Source organism: Sinocyclocheilus grahami, unplaced genomic scaffold (assembly GCF_001515645.1).
Source record: "Sinocyclocheilus grahami isolate Dianchi unplaced genomic scaffold, SAMN03320097.WGS_v1.1 scaffold468.1, whole genome shotgun sequence".
NCBI classification, from domain to species: Eukaryota; Metazoa; Chordata; class Actinopteri; order Cypriniformes; family Cyprinidae; genus Sinocyclocheilus; species Sinocyclocheilus grahami.
In genome coordinates, this window is record NW_015505647.1 from 354,871 (window position 1) to 374,497 (window position 19,627).

At 36.6% G+C, this 19,627-nt stretch overlaps 1 protein-coding gene across 1 annotated transcript in view; it reads right to left on the minus strand.

The window, feature by feature from the left end:
• The window catches only part of LOC107553272 (arf-GAP with SH3 domain, ANK repeat and PH domain-containing protein 2-like), a 72,823-nt gene that overhangs the window by 28,268 nt on the left and 24,928 nt on the right, over positions 1–19,627 (minus strand). Inside the window, exons 2-4 of the mRNA XM_016235455.1 lie at positions 15,216–15,288; positions 2,484–2,629; positions 1,958–2,032 (exon numbers count right to left, since the gene is read on the minus strand). Of these exons, the coding sequence (XP_016090941.1) occupies positions 1,958–2,032; positions 2,484–2,629; positions 15,216–15,288 (294 nt within the window). The remainder of the gene's footprint in view (positions 1–1,957; positions 2,033–2,483; positions 2,630–15,215; positions 15,289–19,627) is intronic.

A 19,627-nucleotide genomic window follows, 5' to 3' on the forward strand; every position in this document is an offset into this window, starting at 1 on the left:
ATGTATGTATGTATATACAGTATATATATATATATATATATATATTATTTATTTGTATTATAAATATAATAAAATTGAGATATTATTAATAAAATAAAGTATTATTTTAATAAGCTAAATTGTATTTATAAATTTTTATATAACACTTGGGATTCCAACAAACTCTAAAACTGTTCTGCAAGAAAATTTAATTCTCTTATGCGATTGTCTGTTCAAACCAATGTGGGAAAAAACAGCAGATGGACTGAATAAAAATGCAAATGTACTCTCTGACAGCAGGTGGCGCTTATAAGAAAAGCAGGAATGCTCATGTTACCATGGTACACAAAGCGCCTGATTGTCACAGAAAAAATATATATATAAAATAGGCTAGTATTTATGTTTTTATTTTAAACAGCATTCAGATTTTTGCATTTGCTATACCCTAATGCAACACCATGTAACGGTTTTATGTAACAGCAGTGACTCTGGGCATGTGACCAAAAGTGCTAATCTTATTGGTTCGATGGAAAACAGATTACAACACCATTCCCTAAAAAAAATCCATAGCATTGATGGTATGCAAATATTTGAACAGGCATATTCAAATTAAAATGTTTTTCACACCAAAAAATGTTGTCATTTAGTATGAGAAATAGTACCACTAGGCAGTGATGTTGTGAATGCTATCTCAGATCGAAAAAAATACTTAATCACTGTAAAGGTCCAAACACGTTAAGTCACTATTAAGGCACAATTAATGCCTGTAGGGTCTCACTGATTCAGTTAACTGTCCTTTAAAAAACAGATTACAACACCATTCCCTAAAAAAAATCCATAGCATTGATGGTATGCAAATATTTGAACAGGCATATTCAAATTAAAATGTTTTTCACACCAAAAAATGTTGTCATTTAGTATGAGAAATAGTACCACTAGGCAGTGATGTTGTGAATGCTATCTCAGATCGAAAAAAAATACTTAATCACTGTAAAGGTCCAAACACGTTAAGTCACTATTAAGGCACAATTAATGCCTGTAGGGTCTCACTGATTCAGTTAACTGTCCTTTAATTTTTAACTACACATTTAAGGAAACACATCACCCAGACAGAATGTCTTTTTTAGCCCCATCACAGCGAGAGAGAGAAAGTGAAGTCTCCAGGGAAACGAGACAGGGAGCTGAGTGAAGCGCCTCATTAGGAGTAAATCACATCAGACTCCCCTTCAGAGCTAACAAGACAATCACGTGGTGCAGAGAAGGTCAGGAGGTCATGGTGGACATTAATGAACTGAAGTGGCCTGGAAGAACATTCTAAGAATCAGTTCAGTATAGAGCTTCTACCAGCTGTCTTCTGCTCAAGCATGTTCATGTGAGTGTAAACAGGCATACAGGGGTCTAACACTGGTACTACAGTTTCTGCCAGACATATTTAACCAACAGCATTAGGGAACATTATGTTTAAAGGTAGAATGTTGCACTGAGTATTAAAGATGTTAGTGAGATCTTTAGACTTGGGGAAAATATACAGAGACCCAGTGTGGAACCCCTAAAATTCCCAGTCATATCTCAGCACCAAATTTCTATAGGCACATGGCCTATATCAGCCTAAGTTGAACACTAAAATATTATTTATCAATAATAAATGTTATATATAATTAATACATTTGAATATATTTAATTAATTATAATATCATATATTTAATTTAATAATGCATTTGAAGAGATATTTCATAAAAATATTAAATTAAAATATGCACAAAAAGTCTCTATCATTAAGGTGTAAATTCAGTCACAAGTAATTGATTACGCATGAAACTCAGGACTTGTGTGCCAAGGAATATTACCCATCCATTATGTATTGGCTGATGTGCACGTGCCTAACACACCTTGAGACAAGCACTGATCAATATACTGCTGATAAACTGCCAAAAAGCCAAGAATGAAACAGTTTATTGGCTTAAAGTAATGAACTTACCCCTTTAACCCCTTTCAGATCTCCCTTCAGCAGACTGTCCAATGGGAAGGTAATGATGTTATTCATGTTCTGAAACTAGAGAGTAAAAGCACCGCATTAGACAAATCTCTTTCTTCCCAGCTGTGCAATTGTCTTTCTTAGAATGGCAATCAGAGATAAACACACAAAGCTGAGATGAAACAAAAAAGGTCTGATGCCGCGGGAGAAAAATTAGACGTTTTAAGTAGTATTCATGCAAACACGATGTTAGTGGAATTATTCATTAGCTTCGCAAAAACTAAGAGGAAAACTTCCCAAATCATAAATTACACAATGACTGATAATGTTCAGCTCAACTTATTTGAGGTAGCAGCACCAATAACTGCTAAAACACATTCATCATGAAAGTTGATCCACCCAGTAGATCAATGACTCAAGATCAGTTTTTGGGCCCAGAGGTCCAAGCACATTAACAGCAGGAAAGTAAGATATCTGAAACCCATTTGTTCTATATAAAATCACATAAATGCACAATAAATGTCCTCACCAGGTTCTTGAAGAGGGCCGTGAGCTCCTTGGTGAAGACGGAGAACTTCAGGAAGGCTGATCCCAAGTCAGGGTCATCTCGGTACACACAGTTCTCTCCAAACTTCTCCAGAGCTTGAGTATACTGCTCCTCGTTCTCCACGTGAGCTACAAACAGACAGAAAGCTGTAATCACAACTTAACTAAAAACCAATTGCACCTTAAAATGCTAATTTCATAAAATTAAATATGGCGACTATTTTATGTACTTCAATAATGAAAAAAAAAATTATGAAGTTCTATACAGTCACATAAGCCTAACATTCTTCACAGCTGCAGTATCGTGTTTGTCTCACCAACTTATTGTCCTTTCCTACTGTTGGTTTCTTTCCTCCTGATTGTGTTGTCATGTATTCCAGCATTATCAGTTACAGTCAACCTAATCACATCGACTTCATACAACCACGGGCACACAAAATAGCCTATTTATTGTTTTAAGGAATCTTTTCCACACTCTGCTCATTGTTATTGTACGACAAGACAAAAATACCCTGATAGGGCCTGATGGAAACTTAAACAAATCCAAAAACCCAGAACTTCCTCCCAATTCCATCAAACTCCCAGGCGATGTCCTCTCCAGGGGCAAAGAGCGAAAGATGGAAAACAAGCAAGCGTGTAATTCACTCATGCAGTGATGTTGCAAACTCCCCCCAGTTTGTCTGCAGGGAAAATGTGTAATTTACAAGTACAGACATGTCATAAAGTGTCGGGATGCTAGTCAATGTGCAAGCCTGTTTATAATCAACACCTGGAGCTTTTCAAGCCTCACTTGTGGGTGACCTTCCTCCCACAACTAGTTAATGTTATCTAGCGCAATTTCTTCAAACAAAGACCGTCAGCAAGAATAGCCACACAGTATTATTATATAGTCGATGACCTTATGAATAATTTATAAGCTGATTTGATTCAGTGTAGCTTGTGAAAGTCTGCTTAAGAGCTTTCTCTTTAGGTGACCTATTGTATCTCGATAGGAAGGACACAATGGGACAGGAAGAGAGGCGGTGGTGCACTATCACACTAAAGCCAGTCCAGAACTGGGGCCATGTTGCGACAACACAAAAGGAAGACCTGGAGACGCACTCCAGCAGATTCGAGCGCTCATGTGCTTGAGTAGACTTGGAGCACTGCCCAGGTCACCACAACAGGCACGGTAATTAGATACAGGCTAATAAGGATAATGAATATCTGAAGGCCGTAAGCTGAGGAGATTCCATTCAAATGAAAGCATCCTTTCTTATACCTGACTGGGAAAGCAGGGATAGGGCGCTTGTTTTTGTTGCATGCCCTTTGCCTGTTCAGTTTGATGAATGGCTACACCTGCTTCAATAAATAAACACTTGATAATTACAAATGAGTGCACGAATGTGCAGTATATGCATCAGTTAAAATTGCTAACCCAAGCTCAAACTCAAGTAGTCCAGACTCCTATTAGTTTGATCTCAATAGCGTAGTAGGCAGGATTTGAACACTGAATCTAGTGAGTTCACTGTATACGGTACAAATAGTCAGATATATCTTCTAAGTGAACATCCTAAATGACATTGAAATTGATATGTTCAGCATCACCAAGCAAAGTCTTAAGCGTGAATTACACTTTAGGTAAGACACAAACGCTTAGCATATGTGGTGCACTTGGTAAGCTAACAAGGGGATACTCAAGCACAGATACTACACATAGCACTCAACACTGGGTTAAATAGTCAATTTGTAATTACTTGGAGTTATTTTAACAACATTTTGCCGTACTAAACAAAATACAAGTATATTTTTATACAATCACTTTTTTTTTTTTTTATACAGTCACAATGCATTCTGGGTTTGCATTATCCACAAATTATACTGATGTAATGCTGCTTTCGAAATGGGTGAAAAATAGTTGTCTTAAAATGCAGCGTAATGTTTGCAACAGCATTCATGTTGGAAATATACCTAGGTAGACAGCTCAATAGTGTGACACAAACTTAATGGGTTATTTTACTTTCCCTCAATGAGATTTCAAACAGCAAGTGTAAATTCTTGAACTTACAGCAAGTAACCCTCACTTACCAGAATAAAATCCAATGGATTACTGTAAAAGTGTAGACAGCTACTAGACAGCAACTACTTGGTAGTGTACTCAGTCACACCCCTTAGCAACAACAAATCATTTGTAAATGTAAGATATTAGATTCATCGTTTGAACAAGTTATGACAGGCTATGAGACCCTTATAACTTAAAACCTGAAACACACCTCTGTCTCTCTAGCCCTCCGTGACATTAGTCACACCCTCGGACGGCAGGAGGAAGGAGAGCAGTGGGAGAGTGTCTGATTATGAGCTGTGAAGACCTTTTCCTTCAAACCACCTGCTGCATCACAGTGACTCATCACATCTCAATATAGGCCTTTCCTGACTTCTTACACCCATTTTCCATTGATAATGTCAGTGCCATTGCATTCTGCCTATTTTTCACTGAAGACTGTTTTCTGGGCTAGGAAACGTTTATTTACAATTATCATATATTGACTGTTATGATTTTTTTTTACACAATTTTTTATTTATTTATTTGTTTTTTACATTTACTACTTCGGAATTCTAACATTTAATTTATTTAAACAACTAACATACAAAATCCATGGCAATGATTTTAATTGTATAATATTTTAAGTCAGAGTCATAAGCGAAATGTCTTTCAACCAGGGTTATTATCATTAACTAAAACTATTAAAAACATTTTTGTTAATTGAAATAAAGCAGAAATAAAATAAATGTTAAAACAAACTGAATGCTAAAACTTGTTTAAATAATAATAAAAAAAATAAAAAAAATGAAAATGAAGATATAAATAGCTAATTTAATGTTTTAATAAAAAAATTATAGTAATACATAAAAAATACTAAAATAGCACTACTTTCAACAGTTTTAATTCATTCTAATTTAACTACTAAATTAGAATTTTTTCTATTTTATTTAATTTTAGAACTTAAAGGGGTGGTTGATTGTAATTAAACTTTTTTAACATTAGTTAGTGTGTAATGTTGCTGTTTGAGCATAAACGATATCGGCAAAGTTACGGCACTGAAAGTTCAATGCAAATGGAGATGGTCTTTTAAAATTCTGGCAGTTTAGCCTACAAAAATGGCTCGTAGGGACTACAACGAGCTACTTCCCGGATTTGTTACGTCACAAACCCAGAAATTTACATAAACGCCACTCCCGGAAACATGCAACAAAGGGGGCGGGGCCATGTAGCACGGCTTTAGAGAAGAGGAAGAGTTGTAGCCATGCTGTTGAAACTGTGTTATTTTCATCCCGTTAACAGGTCTTCTGTGTTCAGCCTCCCTACGGACACTGTACTTCGTGAACAATGGTTACAATTTAATTTTAATTCTGTTCCTGACAAATTTAATCCTAATGTAGCTGTCTGTGCTGCACATTTTAAGGAAGACAGCTTCCAGAATCTACACGAGTTGAATGCCGGATTCACACAAAGGCTATTACTGAAACTGCTTGATCCTCTTCATTACTGCTGTCTGGGTCTGATTCTGGCTCAAATTGATACGGCAAAATTGACACCTTTATTTACATTCCACCGGAGCACATGCAACTACTGCCCGTAATGGTAATGGGCATGAAGTTTCCGGACAACGAATTTCCGGTTAAGTTTCCGGTTAACAAATCACAACACACTGGGCCAGCTAACCAATCTGAGCTCATTGCGTATTTTTGAAGGAGTGGTTTCATTGAAACCGGAAGTCAACCGGCCATTCAAATGACAATGGAGACAGCGGCTTACAATAAATGTAAAATGTTACACTGCACCCCATAAACACAATCAAGCCAAGAAAAAAAAAAGCAGTCAACCACCCCTTTAAATAGCAAACATATACAATTCATAGCAATCAGTTCACATATATAATATTTTAAGACAGATAAAAACGTGTGCCACCCATAAACTGAATGTCTCGAACATGCCATCCATAACCGTTGAATACCAAACTCCGCCTGAGCCTCAAGTCTCTTACAAAAAATGCATGTGAGGCTCCGAATTTTATAGCAGTGCTTGTGATCTCCACATGGTTTGACATTCACAGTAGGGCTCTTCACATGCAGGCTGGATTCCAGCTGATGCCGCCGCTAATGTTATGACAGTAAATCTCCAGGCCAGGCGGTGTGTGTACAGACTCAACACAGGCTGTGTTTGGCCTTCAAGTATGCAGTCTTGTTTTCTGCTGCAGTGGCCAACTGTGCATTTGGATCTGCTTATCGTTTTTAAAGCGACATATGAGCTCTGCACATTTTCTGCTCATCTGCAATGGCAAAAATCTGGCTCCTAGCTGTCTCTCCTCATGGTAACTCAACCCTAGCAGGCTTTCAGTGCTGTGGCCATCTGAATGACAGTCTGTTGGGGGAACAAAATTACTGTTTCATTGGCCTGTCTCACGGTCACCTTCAAAATCACTCACACAAAAATGCACCAGTTAGGGCAGTGACTTGAGTTTTAAGCCTTTGAAACTCACTATTACACACATATAGTATAAAATTGTCTTCCTTTTCATGAATGTTTTCTGGCTAGCTACTCGCTGAGCTTATTATGTGATGATTGTAAACTCAGGTGAGTCTGTAGTGGAGGAGGGGTTGGTCCATGCGAGTAATGCTGGAATCATTTAAACACCTGTGTACATTGCACCTGGCTTATAGGGTAAGAAAAATACCCCCTTATCTACTCCTGGAGTTTTATATAGAATACAGGCCAATACATTTTAAAGCTAAATAAATAGAATTAATACAATAATAAAGGTAGTTTCAATACTCATATTTGATTGGACACTCAAAGCCAATATTTTGTTCAAAAGCACTGGGACATTTTGACATCTCACTCAGCTTATCTGTGTTGGTGTGCTCTAGACAGACTGTCAGGTGATTTTTCAGGTTATATTTTTATGCTAGTAGGTGTGATAAGTAGACTATCTTTATGAATGAGTCATTTGAATCACTCAACTGATTCGTTCAAATACACCGATTCATTCTGGAATGAAAGTCACTCCAGCACTTCTCTACTATATGCTGTATATATTAGGCAAAAAACAATGTGAAACTAGCAGTATGTCCAAATTCATAGTATTCATAGACAAAAAGTACCTGGATGACCTATAGTATTTACATTTAGATTCTGAAGTGCATATCTGATGGACATTTTACTATCCCATGAGGCCACAGGAGAGGAGTTATAAATGGCAGTGAAGCAATGCAACTGATGCCATAACTCACATGACAATATGGCAGACGTTGTTCATCTGGATTTCATTCATACTACACATTCATACTATATAGAAACATACTTTCTCAATGTTCTCCACCAAATATAGTGCCTAGTCAGACAGTATGTGATTTCAGAGGCAGCTAGAGTCACTATTCCATTACAGATTTGGGCAAAACTTTTGCGAGATTTTATAGATGTCGATAAGAAACTATTGCGAAATTACGGCGTTTCCACTAACCAATGTTTTGTGACTAAAATATATTTTGTTTTCTCTTGCGATTAGTCATAGACGGTTGTTGTCAGGTTTACGTGTAATCGCAGCGACCGCATTAGCCATTATTTTTAATCAAAGGAGACGTAGGCATGTATCTTTAGCGAAGCAGCATGAAGAGACACTTCTGAAACATGCCATGCTGTTATAAAAATGGTATAAAGTACAAGCACTGAATAGAGTGGCCGCGATCAGCTCCGGTGGCGGTGTTGGAGCCGTAATGCACCACAGACGTATGTCGTGTAAATAGGGGGTTATCTAAGCAATAATGGCAAGGAAAGCCCCTTATACTTGAAAGCGTCGCTCCACTGCCATTCATGACTCCTCTGCTGTGGCTTCATGGGATAGAAGAGTGTTCATCAGATGCATATTCAAAAATCTCGCCAGAAGATATAATAAACCATTCAGGATTTTCAACGGATTCCTAAAGAATAACCTTAAATTAAAATGCCTAAAGCTAAACCTCCCTTGTATTCACATTTCTAAACCTGTTGTCCAACAAAAGAGAACAATATAAACTTTTTACTCCACAACACCAGTCAAATGTTTCCTTTTGTGATCTGATGAGGCTTCTTGTCACAGAATGAGGCAGAAAATATGTTCTATATGCTACTTTAAAAAATACATTGATTTGCAATAGATTATAAATTAGGGTGACCATACGTCCTCTTTTCCCTGGACATGTCCTCTTTTTGGACCTACAAAAATGCATCCGGCTGGGATTTCTTAATTGTCCAAAATGTCCGGGAATTCGGCTGTTCTTAATCTCACTCCCGCTGAATCTCTGACCATTGCCGCCTGCTCTCGCAACATGTGTATCGCTCCCACGATTTTCGTGTCCACTCCTTTAAACATTCTAATATTGAGTATAATTTTGGCGCATCAGGGAGCCGCTCTCAGGAAGTCAGGATGCGGTGTATTTAAATATTTTTGAATGAGCGTTTGCGCTGTTTACGTTCACTTTCGATTTCGCGATCACACGCACTCTGTGTAAAGGGAGCACATCAGATATTTGTCAATGAGCTCAGGATCTGTTGAGCAGCAAATCCTCCAGCATGGTCTTGTCAGTCATCTCTCCTTATTCTCGACCTGTGATCAGTCAAAGCTGACTCTGTTAGCTCTCGTTGGATGCAGGGTTGCCAAGTCCGCGTTTTTTCCACAGAATTGGGCTACTTTTAAACTGTTGCCATGGGTTGATTTTCCCAAGTGGGTTAAAGGTTTGAAATATTGCATAAATTACATTTGACTGAAATGCTTGTATTGAAACGTTTCGTATTATGCCTATGATAAAACTTTCATGATCTTCTACATTAACTGTTCCCTCCTGGTGGAATGACCTGCCCAGCTCAATCCAAGAAGCTGAGTCCTTAATATTTTTAAGAAACGGCTGAAAACACATCTCTTTAATCTTCATTTGACCATCTAACTCTAGCACTCTCTATTCTAATGCTACTTCTAATTTTACAGTGGGGCAAAAAAGTATTTAGTCTTTTTTTTTTTTTTTAAACTTGACCCTCTAACATGTGCACTCTCTATTCTACTTCTATTCTAATGGCCAATCCATAATTTTTGGGGGGAATTTTTATTTATTTATTTTTTAACAAGTATCGGTTCAGGCACAGTTTAGGCACCGGAACCATTTTAAAAGTATCGATTTGGCACCGGTCTCAAAAAAATAAATAACGATACCCAACCCTAATTACAACACCCTAGAAGCTATGTCAATATAAGTGTAAAACACTCAGAATACTTCAGAAACCTCTACTAGATATTTCTTACTGTGAAATGCTCAGACACCTGATGCCAGCTCAAGGTTTCATTATTGGCAAAAGCCTCCAGTAGGCCTTAGGCTCCAAACTGACAGGAAAGATGCTCCAGTTCTGTCAGCGTCTTTTCTTCCTTCACTTTCTCCCATCCTCTCTAGGCAGCTTTCAGATCGATGTCTGCGATAGACACTGATCATCATGCATAAATAATCCAGGACTGTAAAACAGAAGTGCTTGTTTCTTGGGCTGAAGTGAGAATGCTCTGATGTGTCAGGAGTGAGAGCTCATCTTCTTCACCTTCCTGAAGACACACTGGCAGCTTATTTAATAAATGAGATGCCATGTGAAGAGACTACATAAACATACTAAATGATGTAAACGCTGTGACTTAAAGATGGAAACAGCCTGTGCTTTTCTAGACGTTTCTAGCTTCCCTTTTAGATGTTTTGTGAGTAAGCCTGACCTTAACAATATTTATAAACACACACACACATAGAGAGAGAGAGTGTGTCTACTATTGATATAAAATTATATATATAATTTTTTTTATAATATAATATAAAATTTGAATTACATGTTTAAATAGAATTTTGCCAAAAATATGAATTTATTATTCTACATTTTGAAAAATTCATGAACCTTTGTAATGCCGAATGGAGGAAGGTGAATTTTACCTTGTAATTTTCCCATAAAATAATGCTACAACAGAAATATTACATATTATTTATTTCTATTTTTAATTGGCACATTAACACTTTTGTCATCCTGCGATCATTGCAGCATCTGCCGGGGCAATGATAATAGATGTTAGAAGAGGGTTTAAAATCCCAGTAGTAAATTCCACACTCCAGCAGTGATTTTAACACACTGTCACTGTTCTCTCCAGGTGTGAATTACACCTATTTCTGTACCTCTGCACGTGACCCAGCAGTTCAGAGTGCTATGATCAGGAGATTTGTCTCTCGCACGTCAACTCTGAGAGATTTATGTACATCCCGGGCCGTCTGGCCTTTCTAAAGTCAGCTAAGAGCAGATGTCCTGTTCCTCACTGATAAAAGAATGTGTTAAGAGCAGAGAACTTGATCAAACTCACCCAGGGTTACCAGCCTGTAAGCAGGGATTCTCTGATTTATTACTGCAGAGGAACATGACGTTCCTATCAAGGCTTACGTAATATGGCTTTCCTAATGAATAACCACTTTTGACCAGCCAACTTGGTCATCAGCCGATATTATTAGACATTTTTATATATATCATTATCGGACGATGTTGACATTTCCCCTATTTTTTATGTTTAAATTACCATTGTCATCATCTAATATTTACTTTAAGTTAACCTTTAAAAACACTACTAATTTATTAACACTTAACTGGTAAAACTGTAATTTTAGCAAATCTCAAAATAAATATATTTATTTTCATACATTTTCATTCATGTTGTGAAGCCTAATTTCACTTGTAGCACTTAAAACCACTGTTTTAGTTTTTTTTTTGTTTGTTTGTGTTTAAGACAAAATAGTGTAGAATTTTAAAACAAAATTAGTTTATTCTTAAATTATAATGTTGTGATGCTTGATTTGAGTTTTAAGTGTTTTTTATAAGACAAAATAGTATAAATAGACAAAATAAAATAACATTAATATCAGCCATTTTTTTATTTATTTTTATACTAGAATATGCCACAATAGCTTGTAGCATTTATCTGGAGGTTGCCTTGTGATGCCTAAATACACTTGTAACATTTGAAACAACTAATTTTAGTTTTTAGAGGTTTTATTTAATTTATTTATTTAGTCAAAGTAGTATAACATATTAATATCAGCCGTTTTTATTTATTTTTATATTAGAATTTTGTGATGCCTAACAACTGCAGCATTTAAAACAACACATTTTTGTTTTTAGTATTTTATTTAGACAAAATAGTAAAAACAAATATTTGTATTGATTCATTTTATTGATGCCTTGTAGCATTTAAAACAAACCAAAATATGAGCAATAGCAATCGTTTAGCACTCATTTTGTCTGATATGCAATTACGGTACGGCTATTTAATGCAAGTCAGGTGTGTTTAGATCAGTAAAATGCAAATAAGGATCAGGCTTGCAAATTATTTTCAACGATACTTCATGGAATCTGAATTTGCATAATCAAATGAGTGGAACAGATCCTGCCAGAGTGACACGACACAAAAACACTGATTCCCGCAAACAGGAAACAATAACAGAGCCACGGCTCTGGGAATCCCATCAGGATAGACATGAAGGGTGTGTCCTGGCACAGCTGTCCCCTGGGGTGTGGGAGGCAGCTGTCCCACCTGAACAGAGCCAGCAGTGTTCCTGTAAAAGTGTTGATCAGCAGAGCTGGCTCGTCTGGGTCTCCTTGTGCAGTTGAAACAAATTCAGTGTGTGAATGAGCCGTGTTGTCATAGGCAGAGACAGGCGGCACAATGGAGAGCTGCTCAACCTCAGTACCGGCAGCCGGTACAAAGAACAGTCCTTCAGTACGCGCTGATAACTGGAGCCATTCAATCGAGCATCACTCGGAAACACTCTAAAACACTAATTATATTCTGGGAAAGCACAACTCATGGATGTCGCCTTCTCCAGTAGGTCAGTGTGAAGATAACAGCCTGTAAGCGACATGAAGTTAACCCTGGATCCTAAACAGATGCTACTCAGTGAAGCAGCGAGCGATCATTTTTTGTTCTATTAGTCTCAGCAACCAGGTTTTGTTTTGCATTATGTAAAAGCAGCCCTGCCCATAGTAAAATTTCATTGGTCTAAAACCCAAAAATCAAATACTTCCTTATAAATTGTGATTTTGTAAATTTAACTCTGTAAACTATTGGAACTCATGTCATATGATTCTAATCTTCCTCAGTCATGTTTGATGTTTTACATAGATGAGGAGCAGTAATTCGGTCCAATGAGTTTGTAGTGTGGGCGGGGCTACTGTCGCAACTTCCGCTGGTCTAAATTCATCTAATTTAAAGCACTACAGCTACAGCCATGAAAAAACTGCTTATCGAAAAAAATACAGGCTTCGTCAATACATTTTGAAATTTTCAAATGTCAAATACATTTTATTTTTTAAATCTTTTTAATAATAAATGTGTAATATTTATTAATAATACTTAATTTTATTTTTAATTTCAAAATAATACTGTTTTTAATATTAAAATCTCGATAAAAAAATAGTTTTAAATCCAATATTTTTGTTTCATTTTTAGCAGCAAAGCATGGCACAGCTATGGAACAAATTTACTGGCTTCAACAATACATTTTTAAAATTCAAATGTCAAGTAATTTTTTAATAACAATTTTTTATTAACAATATTGAATATTATTTTTATATTAAAATAATACCGTTTTAAACAAAATATTAAGAGCATATAGTTTTAATAGCAAGTTTTTTATTTATTTTATTTTTAGCAGCAAATCATGGTCGCTACAGTCATGGAAAGAGTGCTTGTGCAAACAAATTCAATGCCTTCAAGATTTTTTTAAATACAAAATTTAGTTTTATTTCTCCATTTAATATTAAATATGTAATATTTATTTAGAATATGTAACATTAATTTACTATAAAATATACATTTTTAATATTAAAATATTAATACTAAATTGTATTTTATTTATTTATTTTTTGACAGCAAAGCATGGCTGCTAAATATATTACTATTATACAAGTATAAGAAAACTAAAACTAAACTAAATAAATAAATACAGGTTAAGACCTCAGGAAAAAATATGTCACTTGCTGGACTTCTAGTTGACCATCCTCCTGCCTAGAGCCCTGCATTTCAGCCCGGGCCCGATGGGCCCCGACTTTTTTACGCCCCTCGGGTCGGGCTTCGGGACAATTTTCACGTCATAGTTCAAACGCGGGCCGGGCCTCGGGCCTGTTTTAGGCTTCTCCTTATTTTTATATTTTAGACATCCATCAATTAGTGATAAAAAAAATTGCCACGCTGGTGGAAACAACACGGGACCGTGCTAGCGGCTCGACGGTGTTTAGTGTCCAGCAGCAGCAGCATGCGTGCCGTCACCGCAGCTGAAGAGTTCTGCGTTCAAATGCACGCAATAGGCTTAAGAAGCACCGGCAAAAGTAATTACCATAAATGTGACGGGGGGAAATAGTAGGGAGATATTTGAGTTATTTACTAATAAACTAGTGTTTTCTGAGTCAGTGTCGCAAGGATGAAGTTGCCGATCCTGACTCGCCATCTCCTCATTAGACGCGCCTTTAGAGAGAAGTGCATCTTTACGGATTATGATTATAATGAAAGAGTTTTTGTTTTGTTTTATTTCGTTAAGTAGTCATTTAAAGCTTTCTATAGATATATTTATCATGTCTGTGAGGCAAGTATTCGCTGAGTTTCGGTTCATTTTTGTGAAGCGCTCCTGTTCAAGACGAGACAGCAGAAAGCCGTTTTTTTTCTTTATTTTATAAAAGCACAATGTTTTGCTGATATTGTGAGTGCACACAAATAAAAGTAGACCCTTTACAGCTACGGATGATGTATTACTCTTACCTTTATGAGCAAAAATGACGGCGTAGGCTATCCACTGAAAAAAATGCAAGTGATCGAGCTGGCGCCTCTATGTCCAGCAAAGCGTCTCCGCACAAACTATTGGATATAGCGCACATTTATCTAGGTTTAACGTTTAAACATTGTTATATGCTTGAACTGTTTTATATCTTTAGATTTTATTTTAGGCAAGTCGTGATGATTTGAGAAGGCTAAATTGATCAAACATACAGTAGGCTCACTGTCTGCTGCTGGCTGCTTGGTCGTTACTTTAAAAAAACAAAAACGTATATTTAGCGAACAAAAAATGCTCCAAACGTTTTTTTTTTATTAACTTCATAAAGAAACTAAACGAAATATAATCACTTTGCTATTACATACAAAACTGAACTATTTTAATAGCTGAAACAGAAGGGGAAAAAAAGTCGGGCTTGGGCCGGTAATTCTGATAAGCTGTCGGAAACGGGCCGGGCTAGGGCCTGAGCGTCTCGGGGCAGGGCCGGACTAGGGCCTAAATTTGAGGCCCGTGCAGGGCTCTACTCCTGCCCTATCCCTAGTCAGTACATTGAATCAGGACTCTCTTCAAATTTCACTCAGCACTTGAAGACATAGAGACACTCAACATCTCTAAAAATGGAAACAAACTACCTACTCTCAGTTCCATTCTAAAAGACACACTCTCTTTTTAAGCATGATCAACATATATCATGTATCAAATGTGTCACCTATAGATAAAGCCGAGTACATTCCCTGTATCAGATGGATGCGCAGATGTGCTCTAGAGATTTGCTGACTGTAATCCAATCAGACTGCGGCCACATCACGAGACGGGATGAGATGATGAATGACAGAGGCGAGGCAGTAAAGAGGCTGAGATCACTTACCCAGACCGGAGGCGTAAATGGCCTTAACTGACTTCTTCATCTTGTAAAGGACACTGCGGTCCACATCCAGGGCCTAAACACAGACACAGAAAGAAACCGAGAGATATAATATGTGTATCCCAAAGCCTTTAGGACAGTAAAACAGATGCACATTAACATCAGCACTACTGATTATCAGACCCTTAATTATCTTTAGGTCACGCTCAAATATGAATCTCACACATACACAGACTTTTAGGTGTGTGTGTGTGTGTGTGTGTTCACGGGGGGCAGACCCTGCTGTCTTAGGTGTGCGTGTGTGTGTTCACGGGGGGCAGACCCTGCTGTCTTCAGTCTGCAGGTGATTCATTATTCAAAAGCAAGCCCCTAAAAATACTCCAAAACAATCCCTGCACTGCAGGAGCAGCGGAAGTCGGCAGGCAGGACTGCACAGCTGAATCTGTACACATTCACGAAACAAAACTCCCCAGGAGCACCGCAGGATGCAACACACACACACACACACACAGAGCAGTATGACATTCAATAAGAGTGCAAAGCATAAGCAAGAAAATGACACGCATTAAAACCTAAGTCTGAGTCAGGGTGTTGTTATTGTATACAGTTATTGTATGCAGCCCTACAAACAAGTGCAGCAAACCTGGAGGTAGGGGTGTGCGATAATGATATAAAATGATATCTTGATATTTTCTGGAATTTTGTCGATAACGATTATTAGACAAAATTTTGCAGAGCGTGTTATTGTGCTGGTACCTTGGCAGGTTTAGGACTGCCGTGGACAGCTGACACCCAAAGCTTCTGATATTCTTCATATTCTGTGAGCTGGCTAGTTTGTAGGAGTAACAGAAATTTACTTTTAAGCTTAAATGGATTTTTACCTTTTATGGGCTTTTTTACCTTTATAAGGCCAGTTTTTTCTAACCTAATTAAATGCATGCATCATCTTTTATGTCAAATTCTTAAATTTAATCAAATTCAAATAGTAATCTTAAAGAAAAGTAAACAGTATCAACAAAATTTGAGTTTCCACTGCAGAGGTGGCATTTACATGCATTTACACAGACTGTTTAATGCAGGACATGAATGCATTTGACCTGCAGTTACAAATGCATAATGTTTTGATTTATTATTTTGATGTTTTGATGAATTAATTATTTTGATTAAACAAACGTTGAATACTGATATTTGAAATGTTTTGGGGAAAAAAGGGAAAATATATTTTAAATATAAACCTAAAATCGCCAGTAGGTGGCAGCAAATCACGGCATGAGTGAGCCATTGAGTCATTCATTCAACCAATTTGTTCAAACAACTGTTGTGTCTAAAATGTAAGTCACTTAATATTAACTTCTTATTTATTGAACTGTTCATCAAATCAATATCACATCTGCAATCGGGCTGATATTTGGAGAAAAAAAAATTCTTCGTGTGATAATAACTATGTCAGATGATATAAATATAAAAGGCACATAAAAGTCTGCATATCTTTAAACAACAATTGCGATATTATCATAGATGATATAGATCGCATACCCCTACTGAGGTTTATTAAAACACACAACCACACACACACATTTTTGCCTTTTAAAAATCACAAAAACAAACAATTGCGATTAGATTTTTTTCTCAAATCATGTAGCCCTAATAGAATACCATTTAGTACCACAGCAGGGTGAAACACAACAAAAAAAATCTGATATAAATCGAAATTTTGCATCAAGCATTAAAAAGGGAAATAGCATCAGTTCCTCTACTGAAGCAGCCCAGCTCAGATGTGGTCGACCGATCACATATCCTCTACAATCATCTCTCAGTACTAGGGGTGTAAGAAAATATTGATACACGTATCACGATATTTTGTTTGGCGATACTGTATCGATTCTCAAAAATGGAATATCGATATAAAAAAAAAAAAAATCATACAAGATTCATGGCAGCTGTTTTGTTTTGAGATTATATTCCGACCACTAGATGGCAGTCTTCATCTCTGAACTTAAACAGTGGCAGGAAATACTAGCATTAGGGCACGCCCCTATTGTTAGCGTTAATATAGTTTGCTGCAAGTAATGGAGGATGAAAGAATTGTTGCAGTTCCTGTTTCGGTGTACAAAGCTGAAGTGTGGCATCATTTGAGCTTTTTTTGGTAACGTCCACGGGGCGCCGCCTTGGTTTCGCCACATGCCGCGTCCCGTGTGAAGAGCCTCGTGCGGGGTGCGGCAGGCGGTAGGGTCGTTGGTGTGTTGGGGGCGTTTTGTGCAGTTGGGGCGGTGCTCGCGTCACGGTCTCGGCGATTCCACGAGGAACATAAATACAAACTGAAAAACCTGTGAAATCCAAGTGGAAAGGTTCTGAGAATGTTGAACATCTGTATTTATTTTATTGTTTTACAATTGTTTGGTTTTCTTTATGAATCCTGCAAGCACTTTATTTTTCATTGATATTAAGCAGATGTAATTCTTTTGTTCAGATCAAAATGTTATGACATTGTATGTTACTATTGTAAATTTAAACAGTGAACCTTTAAAGCAGGGTCTAAAAATATATATATGGTCTTTTCTTTTTATAAAATACATTTTCTACTTATACATTTAACTAAAGGATCCTGCAAGCACTTTAATTTTTCCCCCTACTCATACTGCACAAAAAGTGGTTCAATAACGTTGAATGTTACAGGGGCTGATTATTGCAAATGCAGATCCCACCATGTTCTGGTTAAATAATTTTTTTTTATTTATTGCTAAGGTTTGTATATGGTGGTGTGTTCTTAATGACAGCTTTCCTAGAAATATATCCAATTCCTAAAATAAGAAATATCCCAATATATCGCCTTGCTTACAGTATCGCAATGTATCGCAACATATTGTATCGCAACCTCTGTATCGTGATATGTATCATATCGCCAGATTCTTGCCAATACACAGCCCTGCTCAGTACCTCCATGCTGTTTACAAAGCCTCAAACCTCCAGATAAATCTAATGAAACTCTGGCCTCAACATCCTCGGCTGTTCACAGGAGCCTCCGCTGCTCCCAAAATGGAAGAATGTAAATCCTGCCTTTATTAAAAATGCTGTGTAATATTTATTTTACAAACATGTTGTAGGGAAGTTTTCTAGATGCTCGTCTGACAGCTGACTGTGTTTTATTTAGCTGAGTGTTCAGTTTCAGAGCGGTAGGTAGACTGACAACGCTTTTACTCATGACAGCGAGTGAGCCGGACTCTGAACCACCAAAACCAAGACGCCTGACAAAGCAAAAGGAGAGTTTACTAAGAAAACAGTAGTTATTAATAAACCAAATTATTTCATAGAAATAGAAAGAAATTCACATTAACACCACCATAGTTTCATGAGTCTTTTACATAATTTCATCCTTTTATAATATTTTTCTTAGTTATCTTTGAAAAGGATTACACTTCAACACACGAAAATAATGAATGTTTTTTTTTTTTTTATTAAATCCTGCCAGAGTTATTGAGGGAGTGAGTGAGATGTGACCTAAATTTGACTTGTCAAATAGGGAAGCAGTTTCACGCCAGGCTTTAGACCTCAGTGTCCTACCGAGTAGTGTAAAAAAACTATTTAAAAACCTAATTTACCTTTCACTTCACAGTGTGTCTTTGTTTCACACAGAGATCTACTATATAACTCTTTCATTGAAGTGACATGAGAATTGTAGGAGAAACAGGACTTTATTACAGGATTCATAAGTTGATTACTTGTATTAGGTACTAATCCCAGTGACTAGTTAAGCATCAACCACCTGTCTCTTCATAACACTTCAATGCATGCTCCAAAACTTTAGAAATATAATAAGAGTCTGATGTTAGAATGCTGCAAACTCTAACAGCTATATTTTCTAACAGTCATATTTTGATCAATACACACAATTATCGATCAAAAGTGACAGTAAGACATTTATATTATTAAAAAAAGGTTTATATTCCAAATAAATGCTGTTCTTCAGACTTTCAAAAATTCAATCACAGTTTCCACAAAAATATTAAGCAGCACTACGGTTTTCAACATTGAAAATAATCATTTTTAAAAAATGTTCATTGAGCACCGAATCACCACATTAGAATGATTTCTGATGAATCAGGTGACACTGAAAATTCAGCTTTGCCATCACAGAAATAAATAATATATTAAAAATAAAATATATAAAAGTGAAATAAAATAAAATATATTAAAATAGAAAACAATTATTTTAAATTGTAATAATATTTCACAATATTTCTGTTTTTAGTGTATTTTGATCAAATAAATGCAGCCATGGAGAACATAAAGATACTTTTTTTCAAAAACATAAAAAAAAAACTCTTATGACACCATTTTTAAATGGTAGTATATAATTCATATTAAAAAAATTAAATAACTATTTTACTTTTTCTTTTTTTTGGAGGGGGGGGGGG